Source organism: Parus major, chromosome 1 (genome assembly GCF_001522545.3).
Source record: "Parus major isolate Abel chromosome 1, Parus_major1.1, whole genome shotgun sequence".
Lineage (NCBI taxonomy): Eukaryota > Metazoa > Chordata > Aves > Passeriformes > Paridae > Parus > Parus major.
In genome coordinates this window covers 27,644,699-27,672,252 of record NC_031768.1, presented here as the reverse complement: position 1 = coordinate 27,672,252, position 27,554 = coordinate 27,644,699, and the positions used below count along the sequence as shown (strand labels likewise).

Here is a 27,554-nt window from a genome sequence, read left to right as displayed (position 1 = left end):
TTGAGTCTTGTAATTCTTGTAATTGATGGATGTCTGTTTTTTTAATTTTTCTGTTTAATATATACTACTTGTGTCTTAAATCTCTTTCTTGAGTGAGGTCTAATGAATACTCAGCTACAATGGCCTAGTTTTAATTATGGAAATATAGTGTACAGGCCACCTATTGAGTATTTTGAATGATTCATCTTCTCATTCCCTTTTTTGTCTTAACTGAGTGGTACTGCAGGTAAAAAGTTAATGGTAATTTGGCCATTTTCAAATTGCTATCTTTTGTTTGCTCATATTGAATGAAATCTGATAATTATCACTATTTTTAAGGCAAAAGCCAGCTTCCATACCTGTGATTAAAATTTCATCTTCATTCATTATAATGAAGTTTAAAATACTTTCCTTTTACAGTATTTCTTTTATGGAGAGGGTATTCTCCATACATTTTGAATAAGTCTTACTAAGCAAGAGACCTCCAGCATGCATCTTTTAAACTGTAATTTTCTGTAATATAATTCTTCCCATGTGCTGGGGGGCGGAAAGGAATTCCCATTTCCATTTGGTTGGAGTGGGTGTTTGCCAGCACCACCCCCAGAGCTGCCTCTGAGTGCAACTCCACGGGTTTCCCCTTCTGCAGCAAAGATGATCTATGCCTGCTGGCTCATCTCTGTCATGCCCAACAGAAACCTTATCTGAAGGAAGCCAAAATAATTGAGAAGTCAGTTGTTTGTGTACTCAAAATAAAACTTCTACATTTTTTCCATCCCTTTGCAAGTCATTTTCCTGGCAGCAGCATAACTCCCCAGGCAGCAGCATGCCATGAGTGACTGAGGCATGTGATCCAGCAGCAGGGTGCCATTTTCATGGGAATCCATGATTTTCTGAATGTTACTGCCTTTGCCTCACAACCAGCACTGCATGTAGGCTTTTCTTACAGGTCTTCTTCCCTTCAGTGAACAGCTATGTAAGAAACCTTGAAGACATTTCTACTCTGCTCTTGGTGTGGGTTTTTGAACAGATGCCCTGCCCTGCAATTAATAAAATGTATGTTGAAAAGGAGATTGGACACCAAGAATACAGGAGAAGTGTTTGAAAATCTCTAGGAGCAAGAGAAACAGTCTGAGTTGCATGAGAGACTTTTTATATGGCTACTTTATTAAGCTGCTGGAGGTCTGCACAACTTTTCAGTAACTTTTTAGTTTTAATTCACTCAATATGCCAGATTTGGAAAGTAAGAATTGCCAAGTGAGATGTAATGTAGTGAAACCAGTTCTTGCTTGCATCAGTGTTCCTAGCAGGTTATTTCAGAAGAGTTATGGGCTTCCAGGAGTATTTCCTGTGTTTGTCAACCCTGTGGTGCGTGTCTGCTTGGGTCAGTCAGTAGATCTGCAGCAGTCCCTGAACTCCATATAGACTGATGGTTCCAGGAATCAACAGTATATATCTCTCTCCTCTCCCCAGTTATTTTTATGAAAATGCTGGGTTTTTTTCAAATTTATAACTTCATATTTTCCTATTTGAGAGCTACTTAGTATCACATTTTCAGTGCTCATTTGGAAATTGACAGGGAAGTTAGCCCTTTTTTCTTTGCAGAGTCACTGCCTAGTAAGAAGCAGAAATGAGGAATTGGTCATTCTTTAATGCAATGGTTTATTTAGCAATAGAAAACTGTTCCTCTTTACTGTTGGTTAAGAGGTTTGGTGTACTTCCTTTTCACATATAAATATTTCAATTGAGATTTAAACAATTACCATCATAGTTCTGTATAACATGGTTATGAAATCTCATTCTCCAGTTAAATTATCAACCTAAGTTCTAGTATGTGTGTGTGTTATTGGCCTTTATTTTCTTTTTTTACTTGTTTGGCTTGCTTTTGAGGAAGTTTTCTTTTTAAAAATATCTTAGTGATCCGAATTTGGTAGTTGTGATGTGATATGTGTGGCAGATTTAGTGGTATAAGGTGGTATTTTGGCATTCATCAGGTTGCTTCTAAATCTTCTTTCAAGTATTGAAATTTGATTACTAAAGTCTTTAGTCTTTTAAAAGACTAAAGTATTTTACTTAGTTAGTTACATGACTCTAACATGGGTTTTAGCTGAATATTTTCCTGTTCTTCCACACTAATTTTTAAAAGTGTAATCATAAGAAGTATGCACAGAATTTTTGGCACAGTCAGAGCACTGAACTGAGCCTTCAGTACTCTTTCTTTGATGAATTTTCTTGTTTACCAGTGACCTGAGCCACATTTGCAAGATCACAGAAAACACATTAAATTCGTAATAGAACCAAGTACCATTTTGGTAATATTTCTGTTAGTTTATAATTAGTTATTTCCAATTGTAGTCTTCTCTGGACATCATAAGGGTATAAAATTTGTTACAGAATGAAAGAATGGTGGAAATAAAAATGGTATCACTGTATATTGCTGTATAGCACAGCCTCTTAAACCTTAACAGCTTATGTTAATAAAAGCAGCAAGACAAACAGAAGCTATTTTTTAATCTCTTTAGAACTTCAAGCTTCCAGTGTTTTTGACCCTCCTTTTCACAGACCTGTAAGAAATGCTAGTATTTCCACTCAATGGCCAGCATTTAATAAAGTTGATTTTAAAAAATAACTAACTTCTTGAAGTATATAGCTATTTTTCAAATAATTTATCACATATAAAAAATCCTAAGAAGGAATTATATGAAGTTTTTGTTTAGCCAAACATCTCTAGCTGAAATTAGTGATAAAATCAACCCTTGTATAGGAAGTCAGTGAAAATAAAAGTATTTTTTCTGTGTCACTTATTGTTGCTTTGAAGCTTTCAAGCTTGTCAGAAAATGTGGGCATAACAGTAGTGGCATGTCTGTCGTGCCTCTTGGGGGATTGGATAAGGGTAAGTCATCTCTTTAAAGGAGTTGGCACACAGGAATTTTAAGTTCAAATTTAAGGAGAGGAAGTAGTGGAAGTGTTTATATACAGCACAAATTCTTGCTCAATTTCCTAGAATCCTAGAATAGCTCATTTCATGGTTGAATTTGTTCTGCAGAAGCTCTTTTTCTCTGCTGTGCTTCATCCTGCTTGGTAGTTGCATTGCTTAAAGTAAGCATGTTTGTTTGTGAGGTAGTGTGGCAACGGTGGTGACTTGGCCAGTGATGAGACTGAGGAGAACATGGTTTTGTGGTAGTGAGAGAAGTGATGGAACTCCTTTTAGGTGTGGTGTCTTTAGTTTCGGGGGAAAAATAAGCTGGAACAACTGCATTTCCTCCGTGTTCACAGTAATAATAGATGATTGTGGTTACATAGATTGCTGAGAAAGGAGAAATGGAAGATGTTCACAATGATTTCAAACACAGGGAAGAGATTTCTTCCATTTCCATCTAGAACGTGTGGAGTTAGGTGTTGGCAGTGCTGATGCCACTGGAGTGGTGGCAGATGATTTGTAGAATATGTAACTGAAATGCTTTGCTGCTTTCTGGAAATATACCTGCCTCACAATCATCATTAAAACCTAGACTTAGTTAAAGAAGCCATTTTCACTTCATTAATGATCTTTGAAGATGATGGAGACATACTCAATAGCAGTATTTTTGCATATGGAAAATGACAGAAGAACGTACTGGTGACAGGGATCTGCATTCTCACTATCAATTAGATACATAATTGTAAAAAATATATTCATTTTGACTAATTAGTGTTACTATAAAACACTAAAATATTTATCTAGAATGCAAAACAAACTCATGAATTTGTGGTTTTGGAACTGTTGTACACCTGCAAACATTTAAATAATTTTAATGTGCTTATCAACTATGTCCACTGAAAGTAATATTAAAGGAGTCCAAGTCTTTGCTTGGTAGAATTAAAATCTGATTTTCTAAAAAATGGTGCAGAATAATGCTTCTTTTATTGCTTGATAAGAGTTTCTCTGCTGGATGTATGCACCAGGCCCTTTATCTGCTCCAAAATGAAAAGCCAAAAGCAACAATGAATGCTGAACCTTGAAGCTTGTTGCAGTGCTAGCTTGAAATAGTTCAGAAGTTTGCTTTTTTCAGTTTAAAATTGTGTATATTGTATTCTGTTGAAGTTTTAGCTTTATTGGGGTAGATAATTTAAAGGATGTGCTGCTTTAAGAATTTAGAAGAAATATATAATGGAAGCCATGATGTGTGCTAACTTTCAGCAGATTTTTTCCACTGTGACGGATGCAGTAAAATGTTGCAAGGCTGAAGGCACAAAGAAATCTTCCTATTTTTAATCTATACTGAGTAAATGAATTTGTTCATTGTATTAGAAGATTTATCTAATAGGTGTACTTTTTTTCCCTTTCCCATGCAGAATGTCTGTGTGTGCTTGGAGATACATTGATATTTACAGATCAAAGAACAAGCCTTTATTTTATTCATAATTATATGTGAAAGATAAAAGGAGTACCTTAACACAGTGTGGCTGTGTGTACTGATGTCTTTGGTATTATTTCCCTCAATTGTCACCTTAGAGGACCCTTGGTTTTGCCCCTCTCTGAGCCAGTTAGGTTTCAGCCTGTAATGTTTGGCCTTAAAGCAAACCCAAAAATTAGCTCCCAAGGTAGTTTCACATCTCAGTATTAAAGAGAGTCGCTCCATTGCCAGTAGCTCTTCCTACGCCCTGTTCCAGCTATGGAGGCAAACTTTTACTTTCTTAGCATTAAAAGTTTGTATCTGAACCCTCAACTCTTTTGATGTTTCATTTTTTTACATGGAATAAAATATTTTAAGCATTCTTCTAATTACGTCTCTTCTTCTGAACCAGTGAAAATAGAGTACTTTTTTTTCCACACACTGTCTAGTACTGGAGGTTCCTGGGAGAACTGAAGATGGCTGGGGCAGCAGAACTGGGGCTGCAGTGTGGGTCATTGCATTGCACCTATCTGCCTGGGCTGGGCTTTCTCCATAAGCACGTGTTTATATGGGTACATGTGTTCGTGTGCTGTGCATACTGTCCTCCCCTTTGGCTTCATGTCCTAGCACATGAAGGTGGTAGCAGAGAGAAGAAACAGGTGACAGTAGCTGAGGTGTTAAAGGGATTGTGTACCTTGTTTGGTGTGTGGAGCTGGGTCACCGTTTTAAAAACCAAACTAAGGGAAAAATCAGTAGCCTCTGTATGTACTCTGAGGGACACCATTTTCCAATTACAGTGACTCCAAGGACAAGAAGTTTTTCAATACATAGGTGGCAGTGGCTGTTCTTTCTCCCACCTTAGAATTCTTTTCCTTCAGATGTGGCTATTTCCTTCAATATGCAGCCTTAAGTAATTATTTCACTTATTACAGGATGGATCTGTCCCTTTTTTTTTTTTTTTTCTGTGGCCTTGGGCTATCTTGAGATTTAATATTTTTAGATATTAAAAATTTTTAAGTAATAATTTGTTTCTTTTTTTCTACGTGTTTCCACTTGGGTTCTGTTGCTTTCTGTTTCTCAGGTTTTCTGAAGACCTGAACAACAGGTGGCTATTCTGTGACACATTCTCACTCCATGCAAACAGAATTTGTAAACTAGCGTTCGCATCAAAAGAAACTGGGCTTTGTCTTAGAATGTGTAAGGAAAGGTTTCATTCCATTTTCTGAGTCTCAAAAGTGTTTTGTTTTGTGGAGTCTGTCCATAATGCATGGAGTGTATGTAGATGTAAAGGACAAAGCTGCAGTGTTGGAGAGAATGCCCACCTCTGTTGTTTTAAGGGGAAAGGTTCCAGCACAGATGGCTTTTTTTGAGAGTGGTGAATGTGATTGTTTACTGACAAGTTTGTTTTGTGGGCTCAGCAAGTTCATTTGGATGGACACCTCTCTTAATTGCTGGTCAGCTTGGACAGGTGGACATTTAAGGGTGATCTTTCTATTAGATGACTATTTGTAGCTGTATTTTGCACTAGAAATTGATTTAAGACTTAGGATTGAATCTAAATTGTATGCAATCATTGCCATCACTCCTGTTTGTAGTCTTTGGGGTTTTAAAAATTAAAGGAAATGGAAAGTGAAAGAAAAAAGGAAAAATGTATTTTGATGTGGCGGAAACATCATTATTTTGTATAGGGCTCTACCAGTTTACTAACCAACCTATAAGATATTTTTTTAATTGTTCATTCAGGAAATTGTTCTTCAGAACAGGAGATAATTGTATTACTTTACTATTACTCTATAGTTATTGAGTGTAAATCTGCAGAAGAAATTCTGGTTTGTGTGTGAGTTCCTGGGTTTTATGTTTTGGCTGTGAGGACTAAACCTCAGAGGAGATGGGCTGTTTTGTTAAGTGAGCCATTTCATCCTGTTACTTCCCCTTCAGAGACAGAGAGGCCTGTCTTTGTGTATGTAATTACAAATAACCTGAGAGCTCTTGATTAATGAAGCTATGTGCATTGAAATTCAGAGAGGAAGTTGGTACAGAAAAGATGGTATTTAGTTTGCTTTCCCCTTCTTAAAAGGAGTTTGCAAACTGCAAAAAACTGCAGTATCAATGACAGTCTTCTAAGGATTTTTGAGGTTTCTAAAGAGAAAATGTAGTCAACATCTTGTATTTTCTTGTAACATTTATTTAATGTTGGAAAACATTAGTATGGTATAACATGGGCATTCTGACGTTATGGTAGAATTACTAAGGTGTTTCATCATGCTTGGAATTGGTATGGGTCAGCTGGAGTAAAACACAGTAAGCTCAAAGGGTAGATCTGTTGTACTTCAGGAGGGACTGTCTTGAGCTTTCTGATGCTGAGGTACTGCCCTTTAGTCAGTATTTGGATCATTGTCTTCCAAAGCATTTCTTAGAGTTGAGGGGCTGTATAACTGCTGCTTTGTAGTTTCGCTCTTCAGGTTTGGGTTTGGTGATCCAAATTTCAATCTCTATCTGTAATATCTATTGCATCTTTGCTTTTCAGATACAGAATTGAGAGTAAATTTGAGCATACAAGAAGTGAAATGACAAAGTTAGAACTATACTTACGTGTGTTTAAAATAGAATAATTTCATCTCATTTATTTGGAAGGGTCTTTAAATTGGAGGGTTGTCATCTTGCATTGAGGGTAGTCTATTTTGGACTTGCTGTATTTTATTTTCTCTAATTTCTTTTTAATTGCGTGGGTTAGTGTTAGGAAGTCAAATTTGTATCCTGAGCTGTCCTGTGCACTCCTTTTACTTCATACAAATGTGAGGTATCTAAATATAAATCATCTTTCCACCAAGTGCTGGAAGGGAAGAGGGTACACAAACTATGATGTACTTCTTGAGGGACAGGAGTATGCATTGAGGTAGACAATTTAGAGCATCTCACACATATTAGTGAGTTTTTTGCCAATGTCCTCTGTTAGTGCTTGTGAAGGAGAGGCAAACCAGTGTAGCTTTCCTCTCTACATCAAGGGAACAGAAAGCAATGAAAAGTCCTACATGGCTCCTGTGCCTTCTCCCCACACTATAGATATGTTCTTAGAATACAGGGCTGCCTTAGATTTAAGGTATATTCTCTTATCGGGTTATATTCTCTTATCAGGACATCTTTCAAAAGCAAGATAGCATAATTTATAAGATTACAAATTAGGTGAAAATGTTTTTATTTGTGTTTGAAACCAGAGACCACATATTTAAAGCAAGCAAGCTTCAATTTAAGTATGTAGAGAGAATTTGGAATGGTAGGTCTTGAGAAACCCCATTCATTTTATATGTCTTCTGAGAACAAGACAGGTGTTTTCCTGTTGTATTGAGGATTTAAAATCCCAAGAACATTTAAATTTGGCTAGTGAGTCTTCTATATCATTTTACCACTGGGGTGAGAACGTACATGAGGCAGTTTATGGAAGTATCCAGGCAGTGCATTTGTCTCTGTCCACATATGTCCCTATAATTGAATCTTTATAATTTTAACCTTTTGCTCTAAAATGATCCAGGTAAAGAAAACTGAGTACCTGATACTGGAATTTGAGTGTACCTTTCCTAATTACAAATAGGCATGTGTAGCACAGTGTAAATTACAAGCATTAATGCAGTAGTTGGTTTTAATGTATTTGTTAAGTTGATTTCTTTACAGAAGCTTCCAGACCAAATAGTGTTTGATGCATGGAAAACTTGGACACTGATTTTTCCTGTATTTGAAAAGCAGTGATAAAGCAGCCTGGTTGTTGAAATGTCACAGTTTCACTTTGACATTTAGAGAAGAGTTTCCATTTTCTGATTTGTTCTAGTGTGGCTTTTTTTTTGATATTGAGCTTCTTAGAGGAGATACGAAAAGTCATTAATTGAGCTGTAAAGCTTCATTTCTGTATCACAAGTGCAGCTGAAGATTTCTGGAATTTATAGCAGTGTCCTTTAAAGAGTGCTGTTGATGGATATGTTGCTTCTAAAACACTGACTATCCCATATGGATCTTAGCCTTTGAACATTTTCTTGGAAACTGTACGTGTAGGTGGAAGGGGAGAAGGAGTGGGAGGTTGCAGTCCGAAAATGTGCAGAAATGTTTGATTTTTTTCTTTCTGTGTAACAGAAGAAACTTTGATTGCTGAATTCCTTTGTAATAAAGAAGCAAAGACAAGTTAATTTGAAATTATAAAAGTAATAATAAATAAAAAAAAACTACATGAATGTCTGAATATTCCAGTTGACAAGAAGTTGTGTTTAGCTTTGTACTGAGTGAATGAATTACTTAATTTACATTGCATAATGGTGGATTTTTTTTCTGAAGAGTTTTCCTGAACAGTTAATTACTTCTTTCATAATAAATTTTTTAGTTTATTTAAAAACAAACACTAAACACTTTGCACTTTTATGAAATGTATACATTAATATACAATATAATTCATTGTCATAATATTCAAAGATTAATAACTTTTTGTTAGAATACACAAGAAAAATCATTTTAAGTATCTTAAAATTGACTAAAATGTCAAAATATGACTTGTAAATAAAAACTAATTTTGAGAAATTTGCTTGATCCTGTTCCATCTAATAGAAAACACTTGATTACTAAATTGAATGAAAATTTCTGGCTGCCTTGTCTTTGAATATTTTTAAAACAAGGAGAGTTGTAAAATTTGATTTAATGTTTACGGGAACTAAAATATCTCAATTTCAGCTGAAATTTATTTCTTAACTTCTATATAACTCTGAAACTAGCAGCAATATATATTTTTTTTTTTTCCTCTGGGCATTTGTATTGGGAGTTCTTCTACATTTGTTTGTCTTCCTCAGATTTATCAGCCTCAAACTTGTTTATCTTGAATCCTTCAACTCTTTAATGGAAGTCGTCTTAAAATACTATAACAAGGTTAAATTTCTCAGCACTCTGGAGTGCTTTTTTTCAGTTTGAATTGTAATTGGGTTATTCTTAAAGAACTAAACCCATTGCTATAAAAAAAAATTGTTAAAATGAAAATATTTCCATTAAAATTGTACTGTACTCATGTTCTTTGTGCAGTTTTTGTGACGTTATGGCTTTCTTTGGGTTTTTTGTAGCCATAAAGCAAGTGGTACTGTTAAAAGCATTTTACTCTAGAGAGAGGGTGCCTAAATTAAAATGCATTAAAATTAGTATGAAAAATTTAATAAGTGATTGCTTTGTTGTTTTGGGGTATTTTTTGTTGTGGCGGTATCTTTTGCTTGTTTGTTTGGGTTTTTTGTTGTTGTTTTTGGGGTATTTTGCTTGTTTGGTTTGGGGTTTTTTTGGGTTTTTTGGGTGTTTTTTGTTTCTTTTGTTTGTTTGTTTTATTCAGAGGATAATGGTCAGTAATATTTTAAAAAGTTGAGTTTCTGGGTAGTTAATGTTTCCCATTTTCTTAATTATTTTTCCCATATATACATTTTTGTGTGTATATATATATATATATACACACACACACACACAAACACAAAATATTCATGTGAAGTTTAAAACCCATGATTTTAACTGTGTGTGTGTGAGTTATGGGTGCACATGTGTCCTTTCAGCTCTAGGATCAGTTTCTGTGTTTTGGTATTCTAGTTTTTTTAATTGAGAAAAAAGCTTGTTGTACTTGTAAATAGACTATGAAAGAGAGTACCTGTTGGTATTTGATGAACTATTAATTCAAGGTAGCTCTTTGATGACTCTTAACTTACTTTTTTGCCAATTTACAGCTTTGTAGTAATATATAACTGATCAAAACCTAATTTTAGACATAAAGGTTTGAATACATTATAGGAAAATTAGTTCTGACTTTTTGTGATAAAAAATCTATTAAGATATGTAAATATGGCAGTAAATGAAAATGTGCAAATAGTTGGCTTTCTAATTGCCATGGAGAGAACTAACAGCTTTACTCAGCAGCATCCATTTTTATATTTCCAGCTGCCTATTTAGACTTAAAACTGGCTTCTCCAGCATTGATACAGGATATTTGAAGAACACCATTTAATAGAACTCTAGTCCCTGAAAGAGGAAGTAGTTTTCAAAACTTGGTTGTATTGAGACACAGTTGTTGGTTTTGCAGTGTATTTTATAGTTTATAGGTCACTTTTGGAGGAGAGTGTCCTTCCTTAATTGTTCTTGATATTTGAATAAGAAGCTACTGGAGGATTCTGAAGGAGTTGTATCTGTTGTATTCAGTAGTATTTGGTTTTTTTCACTGAGTTCTGAATTGATGAATTCAGATGTTTTGGACATTTAGTATTGCTCTTAGGATTTCTCAAAGCAATAGTTTTCTTGTATTGCAACGTTTTTCTGAAAGGGCTTTTGGATTTTTTTGTCCTGTGATTCTGATGTGCAGGTAAGCTGCAAAAAATATCTTTGCTCATCATTTGTATATTAAAATTATGTATTAAAATGAGAGAAGAGGTGGGTTGGGACAATTCAGATGACACTGATGACTTGCCAACAATTTCTCAGAAACTTATTTGGTACTGAATATTTTTTTTTTTTATGGAAGAGGGAGAAATACAAAAGACAGGAATATCAAATCAACTTGAGAAAAGGTATCAAATCTACTTAAAATTCCTTTAAAAAAGAAATGCAACTGTATTTAGTCTAAAGTTAAGCTACGAGATTTTACAAATTTAAGTAGCAGTGTTGGGAAGGGAATGCTAGAGAATTTGACTGCAAATACCTTTAATGTTTGGTTCATGTTATTCTTAAGCAGAACTTAATAACTGTGAGTCTGGATAAGCCTGTGGAGATATTCTTTCATCTCTGGGGATGATCAAATGCAGTTAAAATACAAAATGTGGTCACTCATCAGTTTCAGATAAGGATACCAGCTTGCAGGAACATGGAAAGACTTGTCAACTAAAACTTCGTAAAATCAGTTGTCTGTTTTGTAAATAGCCTTTTTCTAGTAAAGGTAGTATGGAATGTTAAACCATCATTAGCAAATGGAATACAAACTTATACTAGCGGCAAAAAAACCCCTTTATATGCAAGTGTTCTGTATGTGTTTGATAAGATACGTTTTAAGATCATGTTTTAAATATAGTTAAACTTGTTTATCCTGTGAACCAATTTTCATAGAGGTTGTAGCTCTGCAGCCTTGTTTCAGTGCCATCAGTGAAAGCAGCAGAGAGAGAGAGAAATCCTTTTGATTTTAGTAGGAGATGGCTGGGCAGTGGGGGCTTCTGTGCTGACAGGCAGCCAAGCTTTGGCCCAGGAGTGTGGCCAGCATGGCAGGAGACACTGTCCCAGCATCAGGCCAGAGGAGGTCGACCAGAGGGAAATTCCACCACTTTGAGCTTTGAGGCATTTCCTTTGGATGTGAGGTGGGAAGGCTGGAAATGCTGTGGGGAGAGGGAATTGGAGATGCAAACTTGAGGACCTTATAGGTACAGTGGAAGGGCTGTCTCAGGGACAAGCTGGTAATAAAGGGGTGCTTGCACAATGCAAACTTAAGTGACAGGAAGCAAATTCACAGGAAACTGGTCTTCAGCCTGCTGCTCAGAAAACAAGCTATTCTTTAGAGCCACAGCTGAGCTAGGAAAGGAAGACAGCACATAATGACGCGACAGGCACGTTTCTGAGTTTCCTAGCACTAACTGGGGCCAGAGGATTTCTTTTGCTGCAGAGAGAAGGAGGATTTGCAGTGGGTCACTTCTCTGGAAATGCTGCTAGCCAGTTGATTTTTTTATTATTATTTTTTGTTGTTGTTGTTGTTGTCTCATTAATGTATCCTAAGAATTATACGAACTCTCATCACTTGACAATGTATTTGTAAGAATGAAAATGAAGTAATTTACTGTGGGTTACTTGTCGATTGTGAATAGTGTTACTTCCTATGAATTGCAGTAACAGGCTTTCTGCTGCTTTGCAATGTTGCTTTTCCTTCCACAATTTTCTTCTCACTTGAAAGTTAACCTCTTGCTTTAGATTACTCCTTATGACAACTATTTGTTTTACAAAGGATTATGGCTTCCACAGGTTACAGATGAACTGTAACCAATGAGTCAAAATAAGAAAAGCACAGTTGTAGTAGATAGGTAGATAGATTTTTTTCTATTAGTAGATAGATTTTCATTAGAACAAAGACAATGAAACATGCCAAAACTGTGACTGCAATTGCAAGGATATTCAACTTTTCTACATGTGACTCCCATAGTGCTTGAATGTTTTGTTTTCCATTAAATCCTTCATGTGGGTTTCATTCCATTTGGACATAAGAATAGTGATCCCCTTACAAATAGTAGTAAGTGAACATTTCTGTTAGTAGAACTGTAGTGTTTACTCTTCTAGAGATGACTCATGCAGATTATATTTTTCTTTTTTTTAATGGAGTTGTGGTTTTTGTTACACATGCATATACAAAGTTTATAATTATTCTAATTTTATTCTTGCTTAGCTGCGACAAGCCATCCCACTAAACTGTATTTTTAGTCTTTCCTAAGGAAATGAAGCTTTCACTAGTCATGCTGTCACAGTCAGCTGTCATAGTCCGTCCATCTGTCCATCCTTGATAACTCAGCCAATTTTAGGCAAACTTGACAGACTGGCAGAGATACACTAACTAGTTTTCTCCAAGCCTGTGCCTGGGAGAGTCATTGCTGGTGTCCCTCACTGGATGAGAAGCCAGAGCAACCCCAGTTCTTTGCTCAGTCCAGGCAGGACTGAAAGGCAGTGGGGCACCAGGCACTGTGCTTCACTGGCCAGCCCAACAAAGGCAGGGAAGAGGGCAGCACCAGGGGAGATGGAGTATGCTTTGAAGGCATTTTGGAGATGGCATTGAGGGGCTAGAGACATGAGAAGGACCTGGGGACTTACTGTGGATCCTGCAGGAGATGTGGGAGGAAGAGGAGGAATAGCTCAGCAGGAACAGAGAAAAACAGGAACAGATTTCCTTCATTCTGCTCCTGGAACAACTTGTTTCCTTTTCAGTCATGGACACAGTTATGAATGTTGCAACCTCACATAAAAAATGATTCTTAGATAATGTGCATGCCCTTCGCTGTGCTTGACTGCAGATGGGTCTCTGCATAGTTTGTTCCTTTGGTCAAACCAACTGGAAAGTCTTTGGTGCACATTGCTGCCATTGCAAAAGGTTAATCATTACCATGCTGTCAGCCTTAAAAGTTTGTTGACATGAAATGTTAAGCTTAAACTGAAGAACTCCAGTAGTCTTTACTGATAGAAGTTAGAAACTTTACTATATTTTTTTTTTATTTTCCTGAATTTGTAATGTTTATATGTTTCCCAAATTTATTATGTTTAATGGGCATGATAGGAAGCAACATTTGAAATGTCAGATGCACAGTTGGAATGTCTGTGAAAAAAGAGGGGATTTTTGAAATCCAAAATGAAAGAAAGTGCTTGAATAATAAGTTTTTCCTAAATGTTTAGATACTTTAATGAGATTTCATAGGGGATTTTTGAGAAATTTTGGGGGTTTGCCTGTTTGTCAGCAGTTTTTTTTCTCTAGATACTTAAGTTTATGGCATTTTCTTGTCACACTACATCTCCATTTCTCACAGTTATCTCTGTACTCTGCATTTCAGCTACTTGTGCCAACTACTTTACCATCTATCACTTTTTTCATTAGTTCTTTTGCTGTGATTCCAAGAAGTGAACTGTGTATCTTCGTTAGTGAGCTGATAAAAGCCTAAGTTTTTAATCTGGAAGCTTCAGTCTCAGTGGAAGGCTTTATGTGGAGTGAATCTATTGAAATACAGTTGCTTGTTTTCAATGAATTTATAACAAGTAATTTCCCCCTTTTCTTAACAGAGCGACCCTTAAGTTGTGTTTGTTTATATCACTGTAATTTAATGCTCATTAGTTCTGAAACATCCTTGTCTTTTTGGTTAAAAATTATCACTAAACTGATGAAAATTTCCAGGCTTGGCAGAGATCAGAGCCTGACCAGCTTCTGATTAGTACTTGCTTGTACACTCTTTTCCTGTGATTGTCTCCCCTAGCACAATAAGCTGCCTCCCTCATTTTGCTTGAAAGTGCAGCCACTTACTCTTGGCTGAAGTGATGTAGTTAGAGTTACATTAGGATGTAGCAGGCTCCAGCAGGAAATCAGGCCCTACTGGGGAAGGTCAGGAGACAACTTAGGATCATCAGAATTTTCTCTCATCTTCTGAGACCATAAGATCATGTATTAGTTGGTGTATTTAACCCTTCTAGACAGCGATCCCTGCGTGATTATGTGTGCATTATTAGTCTGTGCTGTACAGACAACTGTGACATAAGCATGAAGTCTTGTGGTGGTCAAACAGCTTTGAAGATACTGAAGGCATCTGAAGATGTCCATTGTGCATGCAAGTACATACATATCTAAATATATTAAAACTCACTTTTTGGCAGTGGAGTGGCTGGATTGAATAGGCCTGAATTGTTAAAAACACAATAGCATGTATCTTCTTATTTCAGATTATTCAAAGAAAAAGTACTTTTATTATTTTCCTTCCATTAAATATTCCATAATCAGCATGTGTGCTCTTGTGTCTCAACTAAATCTCTCACCTGCCACCCAGGCTCTAGGAGTATGGAGAAAAGTACAAATGCTCCTATTTCTGTGATGGTTTTGCTTTCTGTCTCTTGCATGATATTTTGGGTGTTGCTTGGTTGTTTGTTTTTCAGAAATTTTATAAGTGAATTTCACAAGAGAGGCTGCTTGTTCACTTAATTTATTATTTTGTTTATATATAAGCTTAAGTGAGGCTTGCTGCAAAAGCTTGAAAAGTACTCCAAATGTGTTTTGCAGGTTTTCTGTATTTAAACAGACATTAGTATGGTTTCTCTAATTTAAAAAAAATAAAAAAAATAAAAGGCAATGTGTTCAATGTTACTGTTGTTTCTCCTGTACATTGTATTTACACTATAATTAAAACCATGACAGGACATCAGAATTTACAGATTATACGGGAACATGCAAATGGTCTTCCTCATCATCAGGTTTTTGTTGTTACAGTACATGATAAAATGTAGTAGAAAGAGGTGTGCATTTCGGAAGGAGGGTTGCAGTTGGAAGGGATTGCAGCTGTGCCTGCCTGGGTACTGCCAGAGCAAAGGGAGCAATACAATCTGCAGAGAAACTTTAGCTTTTATTTCTGTGCTCGTTAATTTTTGTAAGTTTTCTTTCACTTTTTGTTTGAGCCTAATTGAAGTCATCTGTAAAATTAAAAGGCATGGTCATTTGGCTGGAATTTAAAGATATATAGCAGCAAGCTCAGAATGGGTTTCAGTGATTAGCTGTTCTAGTGAAGAAATCACTGTGTTTAAGTGTGTTTAAACTCTGCTACTTCTGAGAAGAGAATAGAAGTCATTATAACACAAATTGCTCTTTACCTAATGGTGCATCAGCTGGATGTTAACGAGGATCTCTTAAAGGTGTTGCTATTTACTGACTATGTAGTGTTACAGAAGAGATCTCCATTTAGCAGTGTTGTTGAAGTGAGGGTACAGCATGTCACTACATCCAGCTTCTGCAGTCTGGGGACAAGCATTCCAAGTGACCACTTTACGTTTCTGTCTTTAACAGGCTTGGGGAAAACGAAGAGAAAGACGAGCGCAAGAGACGCCTCCCCCACTCCCAGCACAGACGCAGAATACCCTTCCAACGGCAGCAGCGCCGACCGGATTTATGATCTCAACATTCCCGCCTACGTGAAATTTGCCTACGTTGCCGAGAGGGAGGATGAACTGTCCCTCGTTAAAGGGTCCCGAGTGATTGTCATGGAGAAGTGCAGCGATGGCTGGTGGAGAGGTAGCTACAATGGGCAGATCGGCTGGTTCCCTTCGAACTATGTGGTAGAGGAGGTTGAGGAGGCAACTGCAGATTCACCCAGCTTCCTCAGCCTAAGGAAAGGCGCTTCCATGAGTAACGGCCAGGGCACCAAAGTACTCCACATCGTTCAGACACTGTACCCATTCAGCTCGGTCACAGAAGAAGAGCTCAATTTTGAAAAAGGGGAAACGATGGAAGTCATTGAAAAGCCAGAAAATGACCCAGAATGGTGGAAATGTAAAAATTCCAGAGGTCAAATCGGTCTTGTTCCTAAAAACTATGTAGTAATCATTAGTGATGGTCCTTCCGTGAACACTTCCTATCCGCCTCAGATAAGCTACACGGGACCATCTTCTACCGGACGATTTGCTGGAAGAGAGTGGTATTACGGGAACGTTACCCGGCACCAAGCAGAATGTGCCCTGAACGAAAGGGGAGTGGAAGGAGATTTCCTTGTTAGAGATAGTGAATCTTCGGTAAGTGGTGCTCAGCCTGCTGCTTTGTAACCCCCCATGCATGGGTTAGCAAGCACGGCACTTAACACATTCCCTGTCTTTTCACCCTTAAAGAAGCGAGCAGGGCTTCAGCATTACCAACCAGTACCCTCCCTGCTTGTGAGAATTGGTCTGTCAGTGAAATGCAGTGACATTTACACTGAAATTTAGCAGCTGTGGTCTGTATTATCCAGGGGTTTTTTAAATTAGTGGACATTCAAGTAAATATTTCAGATTTCCAATTGGCTTTCTAGGTGTTTCTCATGCAATCCTCTAATTTAAAGCACTAAAAGAGAAAATAATTCTAGTTGGTTGAAAATTTGGTCACTAAAAGCTATTTTCAAATAGAATCTTTGCATTGGTCATTTCTGTTCTGCTTTTAATTGAATAATTACATAGTTTCTTTATTAGTTACAATCCCATTTTAATGTATTTTTTATCTACTTAGATCATTTAGGTTATAATAAAATAAAGTTATTATTGTATCTAGTTGTTAAGATTGTTACATACACCAGAGAGGGTCAAGTCAGAAGCTCATATGCCTTGTAAAATGAGCCTTGATGACATCAGAGGGATCTGAGTAATGCTGATTATGGTTCATATAATTCTGAAAGTTAAGATTTAAAATTCAGCTGAAAGGACTTTCATGTCTGCTGAGGCCAGAGAATTTGCAGTTAAAACACTAAAATTTAATTATCCTTTGACTGTGATTTTGAAAAGCTGACAAATTTTAACCTTGTATCATACATAATAACACTGACAAAATTGACAGAGTACAATTTCATAACAGTCCCAGATATTTTTATCTGAAAATAGTATTGTCTGATTAAATTTCAGGTACCTCTCCTTGATGAATTTGCTCTGCAAAAAACATGGATAGCTATCAAACTACCCTTTATTTGAAGCTCTGTGTCATTGAATTCCTATTTCACCTTAACTGTAATCACTAAACAAAGGCAGATGCAAATAAACCACAGGAGAACAGGAAAAAAAAAAAAAAGATTAAATAAAAATAAATTAGAAAAAGATAGGAAGAAAAAATTGGGATTTAGAAGTCATAACTGATTTACAGAGGCTGAGAAGAATCAAGTTTGTTTAGTCAACAGAAGAAAAGAGTGATATGGGACACACAGTCTACTAAAATGTAGAAAGCCACTGGAGGATTATGGTAGTCATAAAATTACAGTAGTTCCCTTTTTTCCCCAACATTCTTTTTCTATCAACATCGTGTCTGATAGGGGCATACTGGATGTGGTGGATTCTTTGAATGTCTGTCCAGCAGGTAGAAGCTCACTTTCAGATCTAGAGGCTGCATTGTGATTTATCCTGACACTGTAGCTATCAACTTTGTTTCATCTCATGGGAAAGTGCCAGAAGGAGAGTTTGAAAATTAATACATTACTTAAAATATGAAAAAGCTTACCCATTTCTTAGTGCATGATATGTCACAGTGAACACTTTATGTGCTATGGCTTGGGGTTTTTTTGCTCTTAAGAATCTGCCTCTATCTCTGGAGTAAATGAACTACCTTGAAAGAACACAGTAACCTTTTAATTTAATGTGACATCATAACATTAAATCCCTGTATTCAAAGCAGTTTCAAACTTTTTGCCTGCATTGTTACTGAAGAAATAATTTCTTTGGAGTACAAAAAGACTCATTCAAAATGTGGTCTTCCAACTATTTCTGGCATCTAATACTTAGTGGGATAACAGAAAATTTATTCAGTTCATATCACAGCAAGTTTTTGCACACCTGCAGGAAAAAGAAAAAGCACTGAATTGAGGAACTTACCTTTTTTCCTTCTTTTTGTACTCTTTATCTGGTCTTGCAAACCCCGTATTTAGCAATGAGAAACTGTAGTCATGCAAGTAAATGCCTCTCTGGTATTAGTACTGCATGAGAGTTTTACTTTTTATTAGGTTTAAAGAAATAATTTACTGCATCTCAAACTTTCATCTACCCTAATCTTTATGTATCATTCCATCATATAGTGTGTTCATGTATGTGAATTATAATACACTGGGGCATTGCTAGTTTTTTCCCTGGAGTGCCACAAGTGATATAATAAGTGAATGGGTATATTTCATAACATTGAGAAAAGGATCGTAAAAATCTATTTCAAACTTACTTTGTATGGAATAAAGAAAGAGTTTAGCAATAACTCATAAATTTCATAGTTGCTGTATTTCACACATGTGACTACAGAGGTTGTTCATGCTGTGGCTAAAAGTCACCAGGAGTGTCTTCACAATCTGAGCAGATGGTTTTGATTAGAGAACAGGCTGAGCAGAGCCAAGTTGTCAGCTCTCTTATTTGTTCATCTGGCCACCAGACCAGCACTTCCCATGACACTGAGTTGCTAACTCACCTATTAAAGCTGCAGATGCAGGGGTTATTCCTTTCTAGAAAGGCCCATAGATAAAACTGTGAATCATGCTGCTAATCTTGTGCCTAATTTTTGACCTGTTTTAGAGTTTCCTGTAGCTTTCCATCACCATAGTTACAAAAATTGGTCTGCATAAAAGTTTTCCATAGATTTCAATTTTGCTCTTGTCACTGAGCTATGAAAAGCTCTCCTTGGATAGATGAAAGTTTGTATTACTCTGTATTCACTTGATGAGACTGTCATGTTTTTGCATTTCAAGTGTTAGTAGTTGCAAGATTTTACAATATTTCTCTAGGTTTAACTTACCAGATGTTTGTCTCACAGCTCAATTCCTTGAGCCAAAAATATTCTTCTCAGTAACACTTAGATCTACAGGATGCTACCAGAGAGCAGAATAACCTGAGGTGAACTCTGTAAGGTAGCTAGGAGCCTGATTATCTTCATTAATTACGAATTACTATTATTAGAACCATAAACTTGTTTGAACCATTTAAGCCCATAGTTTATGTAACAGGCACAGTTACCTACTGATAAATTTTTTGCCAACTGTGTTATACCTTGGTAATGTCACCTTAGTTTAGGAGATCTGAAAGAACTGGGCATGTGCCTAGTTAGAAATACTGCTAACTAGTTGTTCTTTCTGTTGCAGGCTGCTAGGTTAATGAAACCTGACATTTGTCTCATTTAAGTAACATAACAATGAACAAAAAAGTGCAGATTTAACCTATGCAGTCTCTGTAGAGCCACTTTTTGGATTGCAGGCTCTTCAGTGGTCAGATTTTTGCTCTCTTTGTGTAGTTCCTAACCCAAGACAAACAGGTCTTGGCTGATACTGGTGGTCTTGGTTGGGTGGGTGATTTTCATGCTTTGAAGATCTCAGATTTCACTGAGCACAGAAGCAAATTTGGGTGAGAGAAGGTTGTTTTGTTCAGATTCGCACCAGAAGACAGGAATGCTCGCTAGTACTGTAGCTAACAGGAAGCAGTAGTGTGTCACCTCCAGCTTCTGAGCAGAGCCTTTGCTGCAGACACCCTTAAACTTCAAAGGGAGCTCTGTCAGAACTTGTGGGCCCCTTGCAGTCCTTTGCAGGTGGGTGTGAAACTGGTGATCAGGCAAACACCAGTGCTTTGTAGTCCTATGAGGTCTTCTCATGAAGCAGAGAAGGTGTTATTTTTCTCAGACTATGAGTGAGCTTTGCAAATTTTTGGATGATTTCAGGAGCAGTTATTCTTTAGGAAGCAATGGCTACCTTCTGCTGGTAGCGTCACAGCGTTCCAATTAAAATAACCCGTCCTAAACAAGTTGCAGGATATAGTTTTAAGATGATACTGATGATTTTAGGTATATTAAAATGATAGGATTGTAGGTGCAACTGGATTTGTCAGTTTTTTGAGATCATACTTAGCTTCTCTGTTTTTTGTCTTGCAATAATGACAATAGAAGGAGGAGGCAGAGGTTGAGAGGTTTGGATGTTTTTTGAGGCGCTAATTCTGTAGCATTCAAGGTGTCCCATGTTTTCCTGGGGTTTTAATCCTGCAACTGTTGGATAGAAGCAGTGAAATGTGGCAACTGTTTAAAAAGTGAACATTGGTCATGTTCTGTGACATGCAGTGATCGATAAGTACAGCAGACATGAGGAGAAAGTTTTTCTTTGAAAACAGGCATAAGGAAATATCCTAGTGGCTTGTTTTAAATGTAAGAACAGAAACCTTATTAGAGCTATAGCTGAAGATTGATAAAACCAATTCACATTTCTGACCTGCGTAATATTTATTTTGGAACATGAACATTACATAGGGAGGAGAATGGTATTTCGTTATATCCAAATGAAACAGAAGGAGTAGAAAAAGGAATAATTCTCCCAGATGGTTCTTTCCAGCCTGATCTTAGATCTTTGAGCTATGACTTTGAGATTTTGGCTGGGTGGTTAAGAGAAGTGAGGGAAAACTTGGAGTAAGGAAGTGGAAGGAGTTAGGGAGCCCCATGACAGGCTCACTGATGGGAGTTGAAAGGGTTTGAATAGTTTGAAGAATGAGTGCATGGGAATATGTTTCTTGGGGAAAGGGCATTGGGAAATGGAATTGGATTGAAAGGGAAAATTTTTAAGTTATAAGATCAGTAAAAGACTTTCAGAGGGAGCTTTTTCACAACCTTGCCATTTATAAATGATAAAATTATAATTTCATTCTCAAATTGAGCGTGAGGTGGGAACTCTGTTTTTCCTGCTTCACTTGTTTTTCCTTATATTGCTTTATCACTTGTTTTTGTGGTAGTTTTCAATTGTGTTTTTTTAAAAGATCATTCAGTTCCTCACCAAAGAAAAAGAAACAACTTCCTACCTTTTGTTTTCCACATGCTGTAGGTACCAGCTAGTTTATGATCATCTCTAGATATAAGCAGGTGTTAAAATAAAAGAATTGAAAATAAGTCAAAGTACTGCTACACCTGGACTGTAGGTATAGATTAGATCTAATTAGAGTTAATCTTCAATTTTCTGGTTTAGGAATTGATTTAACTTCAGGTTAGGCTTTTCAGGCTTTGGTCTTTCTAATTATGATGGTGCAGAAATATTCATAGTTTCCCTGCCACAAAGCTGTGCTTTGTAACTCTGTTGCAGAATCATCAACTCTTCTATAGACTTAAGGAATTAAAGTTTTCTTCTGATATGCCTTTATTTGGTATGTGAGTCTTTTATTCCTGGAGAAGTTAGTGTGTAAACATCCAAATGTAGCAATTAATTTAAGAGGGAGAAGAGAGAAAAATTGGCCAGCAGTTAGAACAAAATAGCTTTAACAGTAAATAAAATAAACAGACTTGGAGCAAATCCAAGGAGGACAGCAGGGAACCAATTCAAATTGCATTGAACCAGCATACTTTGAAATGGTAGTGTTAAGAGCAATAGTTTATTTAGATTTTTTTTAAAATGGTATTTTTAATGAATTTGCATTTGTTAGGGCAGGAATGAAGCAAAATAATAACAAAAATAAGTCAAATTGCTTTTGCTGTTCATTCTTGAGTCCTATAGAAATTACTACTCTGAGGCCAACAAAGGGTTTCAGGATTTTTGCAACAGCTGTTTGAGCTCTTGCATGTCTTTGCACCGGATGATGACTCTTGAAAGAGTTAGATCAGCCTTTCCGCTTTTTATATTTTTTTTAATTAAATCAGATAATGAAAAGAATAAACTTCATAACATATTCTGCAGAAAATATGATAATGTCTTCTACTTATGTATCAATCTAACTAGCAGGCTCCAGGGCCGTGGAGAACAGACAATAGTTCATGAGAATTGTTCATTCATTAAGGTTATAATTAAACTGGCAGGAAGAGTATTTGATGTATTGTGTGGGTCACCTCACAAAGATAGAAATCTGGCCAGTGCCTGGGTCATAGGACAGTATGTCAGAGGTCCAGCTGTCATTAGCACATCCTTTTATGGCCTAGAAATAGTGATTCTTAACAGATACAAGGAGCTTTGAAAACTCATAATTTTGACATGCTTAAAAACAACTGCTTTGTCAGAAAATATAACTTCTTTGAGAGCAAAGTGATTATTTCACTTATTTTTAAACTTTTGCCATAACAACATTGTTTCCTGTTCCTAAGACAAACAAAAACTAATGTTTAGTTCAAATTATGAACTTCCCATTTGTAAGTTCTTCTGTTTTAATTGAGGGCCTTTTGGTTACTGGTTTTTGTTTGGTGTATGCATCACCCATGGAAGGAGCAGAACTTAGTCAGCAAGATTTGATATTGTTTTTTGTATCCTAACTGGCTAATCTGTACTTGCTGCCTCAGTCTGTCCTTGGTGAGACCGCACAGACCTGCCTGTGTTCAGGGCACAGCGATCAGAGCCCATGCCCTAAATTTCTCTTCCATGAGCACAAAGGGTCCCAGAGCTTCTGGAGAGCTTTGTGCAGGCCTGTGCTTTGTTACTGTTTAATGGCTGCTGCTTGGAACTTTGGAGATTCCACTAGAAGCAGGTCCCAGGCCTGTGTGGGTATGGCTGCTGGAGGGTTTGTCCACAATGCATTCAGGGCTTTAATCACAGCAAAGTGTCTGTACAGCCAGGTTAGCTTTAACCCAGTGGGGTTGATGCTGAAAATAAGCCAGTATCAGTGTGAGATCTGTGCAGCCTTCTTTATGATGCTGCTGAGGCAGGGGCTTAATACCAGAGATAGTTACCTTAAAATAGCAGTTTTCATACTTGAATTTAGGGAGGGATGGCAGAGCTTTTGACACAACCTTACTGGCCAAAATATATCTTGGGCGGGGAACTGGAAATCCCAAAAATATGCTGTTATGCACATTTCTTTCCATCACCTTCTTCCACCCTTCCCAGTCCCCTCTTGGCAGTCATAGAGAGTGTTCTGTGTATTTTGAGCCAGTGGCTGCTCAATGCCAGAGGAAGCCTTCCTGATGGAACCTGCACTGACCCGGTCAAGGCCCAGTGACCCTGGATTATACATGGAACAAGTAATTATCCTACGGGTGTTACATAAAATATATTTTTAAAGAAGTGATGCTTGTCGATCTGGAATGTAGTGGCTTGAGGTAGAAGAGGGTTAGGCCAAGGGTGTGGGGAGATTGCTGCTGCCTTTAGCAGTACAAAGGGAGAAGAGCTGCTGCCCAAAGCTGAGCCTCGAGTCTGAGGAACTGGACAGAGCCAGATCAGCAGGCGTGGCAGGAGCTTTGTGTGCTGTGGCAGGGTACATGGAGTCAGAGGGAAGACAGAGAAAGCATTAGTTCTAAAACAGGTGAGGAGGAGATGCAAGAGATGAGATATTTGGGATAGGCAGGATGTGAGGGTTGTGTGGGCAGAGACTCATTTTATTGCAGGAATAAAGACAGCATGTCTGAGAAAATGCTGTCCTCCAGCTTATTTGGGTATATACTCAGTGTGTGTTTGGTCCCTTGCAAAATGCAGTATAGAGGACTCGGTGTAGTTTTGTGACCTGAAGTCTGGTGGCAGGAGTAACATGTGAGGGCTCCTGACCCATCCACTTAGTCCTCTGCTGTGCCATGGCTGTGACCCAGGTGGGTTTTGTTTAGCCTGGGCAAGCACAGGTTTGCAGTGCTGGCCCAGCCAAAGCAGCAGTGTGGTGGGGAGAGGACCAAGGGACACAGTAAGGTTGTGTCAAAAGCCTGGCATATGCCTTCAGCAGTTTGTGCTTAAAGCCATGCCTTCAGTGGGCTGAGACACTGCAGCAGTAGCTCCAGAGTAGCATAAGCATTACTTAACTCCATTAAGTGCTTGTTACAAACTTCAGTGTGTGCTTTTTACTATTCAGTTTCCTGCTGGCTGATGGCACTTCCATACACCTCTCAGAGGGCAAACCCATGCTCCCATCTGTCATATCCCACTCCTACATGGAAGGGAGCACCCAAGATTCATCAAAGCTCATGAAGTTTTATTAGCAAACTACACATTTGGCATAAAAATCCATGTTTTGCCCCTACTCTCTAACAATAAGGGGAACAATAAAAGAAAAGAGGGAAGAAAGAGAAAGTGAAAGGTAGATCAGACTGAAGAGAGCAGGAGATCCAGTCCTGGATCCAGAATCAATCCAGCCAACAGGGTATCCAGGGCCTGGGGGGGCGCATCACCAACACTTTGTGGGGCTACCCGGTTATAGGTAAGTTTCCCCTCCCTGGGAGTAGGTTTCTTACTCTTCATGTAAATTAATCAGCATGTGTACTCTTCTGGACCTTTATGGAAATGGGGGGAGCTTTGAGGGTCTTTTGGTGGTCTTGATCCCCCTCTACTGGACTTGTCAGCTCCTTGACCCCATTCCCATGTCTGTACTGTTTTGTGTTGTGTGATCTCCATGGATCAGAACAGGAAAATTGGCCTAAGAAAGGTGCTGCCCTACCTCTGCACATCCTCCCTTTCCAGCCACATCCTTTTCTAATTTGCCTACTTGAATGGTCGTTGATATTTGAGGCATAGCAGCACATTAAATCCTTATTGCCCAGGCTTTTACACCATCTCTGTGGCCGGCTGGCAGCTGTAGGTGGCTGGAGACAGAGCTCAGCTGGAAGCAAGGGACACTGTGTCCGTTCTACCCTCCTATGGTGCATGTGGTGAAGAAAGTGGATTGGTCTCGTTCTGCCTGTTTGGATGACAGCACTCTCCTTGTTAAAGCAACTGATTGCCAGGATGAAGAGATATATCGTTAGAAATTGTTATGTCCTGAGTAACTTAATTAGTGCATAAATTCTGTCTTTTGTGGGTAGTGGTGTGATGGTGAGATTTGTACTCTGTTTTTCTTCTATAGCTTTATCTTTTTTTACAAAGGAAGTGTACTCAATGGGAGAAATTATTCCCCATGCATGTAGTAATGAAGATAAAAGGTGCATGTTTTTGTCTTTTGCAATGCAAAGCAAGAATGGCCCTCTAGTGGTCACGGTTTTAAAAAAAGCAAAATGGGGAATTTTCTTCATCTCACCCAAGCTACATTGCAGTAATTGTTTTCTCCAGGGCACTCTAGTGAGGAAGACATGTGTGATAAAAATTCTTCCCTTCTCCTTGACATTCTTGTGCTTCTAGATTGAATAACTAAGATAATATTTGCAATTTAGTCATGTAATTGGCAACTTCAGACTGTGCATCTGGGGAGCGTTCACTTAACTGACTTAACTGTGCACGTTAATAACAGTGGCAATTATTTATTGAATAATAGGCTATTTGGTTTCTTAAGAAGCTAAAGCACCGAGCTGTGGAACAAAGACTAATGTAAATTACTGTCAACTCTATGACACAGTTTGTTCCTTGAACTGCAAAATTATACCATCGTTTTGTTCACTTTTATGTAATTTTTTTTTTCTTTTTGAATTCTTCTCTACAGCCCAGTGACTTCTCAGTATCTCTAAAGGCATCGGGGAAGAACAAACATTTCAAGGTGCAGCTCGTGGACAATGTCTATTGTATTGGGCAGCGACGATTTAATACTATGGATGAGTTGGTGGAACACTACAAAAAGGCTCCCATCTTCACCAGTGAACACGGGGAAAAGCTATATCTTGTGAAAGCACTTCAGTGACGTTGAAGATGGACTTGGCCACCTGGGCCTCTTATAACTTACAAGCCTTAGGTCCTAAATTCACTTTTATAGAGCAGAGCAATATCTGAAGCAGGCTTAAGGAATAGGCTCTTTCTAAAGTGTTTGCTCTGTCAGTTGCTGTTGGTCCTCTTTTTTTTGTTTGCCTCTTTTTTGTGTTCCAGTTCTGTTAACCTCTGACCACCACTCTTCAGGTTGAGAGTTTCCCTTGGGTGGCCGTGGCTAGCACTCACCTTCCCGGCAGAGTTCAAAACGCCCCTCTCCTGTGTACGTTTACATAGTTAGCTCAGATCAAGGAGGGGCGTTTTCAATTCAAAGCAGTGTTAATCTGTTCAGACTGCTCATGCAGGCAGAACTCTCCGTTCAGAGACGTCGGGCACAGTTTGAATGCACTGAAGCTGCAGCTGCTTAAGTGAGAGAGAGTAGACGTAACAGTTGTGGCTGTGAGTTCTGTAGCTATATTGCTTACCGAGTAGGATAATACAAAACCTCCTAGTTCCTAGAAGCACTCTTTACACTGTACTCTGCTATTACATTGCCTCTCTGACTCTTTGTAAAGAGTACACTAATTAAAAGCATTTTGTAATAGTACTTCTTAAACTACTATGGTAAGATTGTAGTAAAAGAAAACTAGTGTATTTTGGTCTGTAATTGCAACAAAGAGAAATTTTATTTGAAAGTTGATTACTAGAGAAAGAATAATTGAATTGTAAAGGCTGAATGTTTTGGTAATCTACAACCAAATGTGCCATCCACATAATGCTTTTTCCTCTTGCCCTTCTGCTTGTTTGAATTAAACAATTATGTATTTAATTCTCAAAATAGTATGTATCTGTAGCTGATTGTTGACACTAATACAGAAGATTAATAAAAACTGATCTTGGGACAGGGTGGGATGGGCTACCAACACTATATATATATTTGCTTTACAGAAAGAAATCTTCGGGTTTTACAGAGGATGGCGTGGTTGGTAGGAAGAGACACACAGAATGTTTATGAAGAAAATGCATTTTTCTCTTTTCTTTACATTTAAACTCCTTTATGGTTTAAATATACAGTCTTTAGATGGCACATTCCTGAGATTGAAGAAGGGATCATGAGATCTCAAAATCTTGCATACTCAGTTTTTTGGATATTGTAATAAAAAAGGTATTACGTCATGATGGAGTACTGGATTTATCCTTGGGTGGTAGTCCTGGTGTTACTTTAGCAAGGTGAAATAGAGTGAATAATGAATTTGTTTGTCTTGGAATTTGTGTGGCCTAAAAAGAAATCATCTGCGATGGCAGAGGACAGTTTTGATATGAGGCAGTGTCTAATGAGCTCTGTGTTTCTTGTTTCTGTGATAATTAAGTTATGATGCTTATTCATAGCTTTAATGAAAACTGCAAGATGGACCTATTTCCTGGTACCTCTTTGCTATTAAAACACATTTCTTACCTATTCTGTGTTTCAGCCAGT

At 37.6% G+C, this 27,554-nt stretch overlaps 1 protein-coding gene across 1 annotated transcript in view; it reads left to right on the top strand.

Moving 5' to 3' along the window:
* The window catches only part of NCK2 (NCK adaptor protein 2), a 52,073-nt gene extending 24,819 nt beyond the window's left edge, over positions 1-27,254 (top strand). The window contains exons 3-4 of the mRNA XM_033513220.1: positions 15,904-16,625; positions 25,881-27,254. Coding sequence (XP_033369111.1) covers positions 15,904-16,625; positions 25,881-26,075 — 917 coding nt within the window. The 3' untranslated portion in view covers positions 26,076-27,254. The remainder of the gene's footprint in view (positions 1-15,903; positions 16,626-25,880) is intronic.
* The last annotated feature ends 300 nt before the right edge of the window (positions 27,255-27,554 follow it).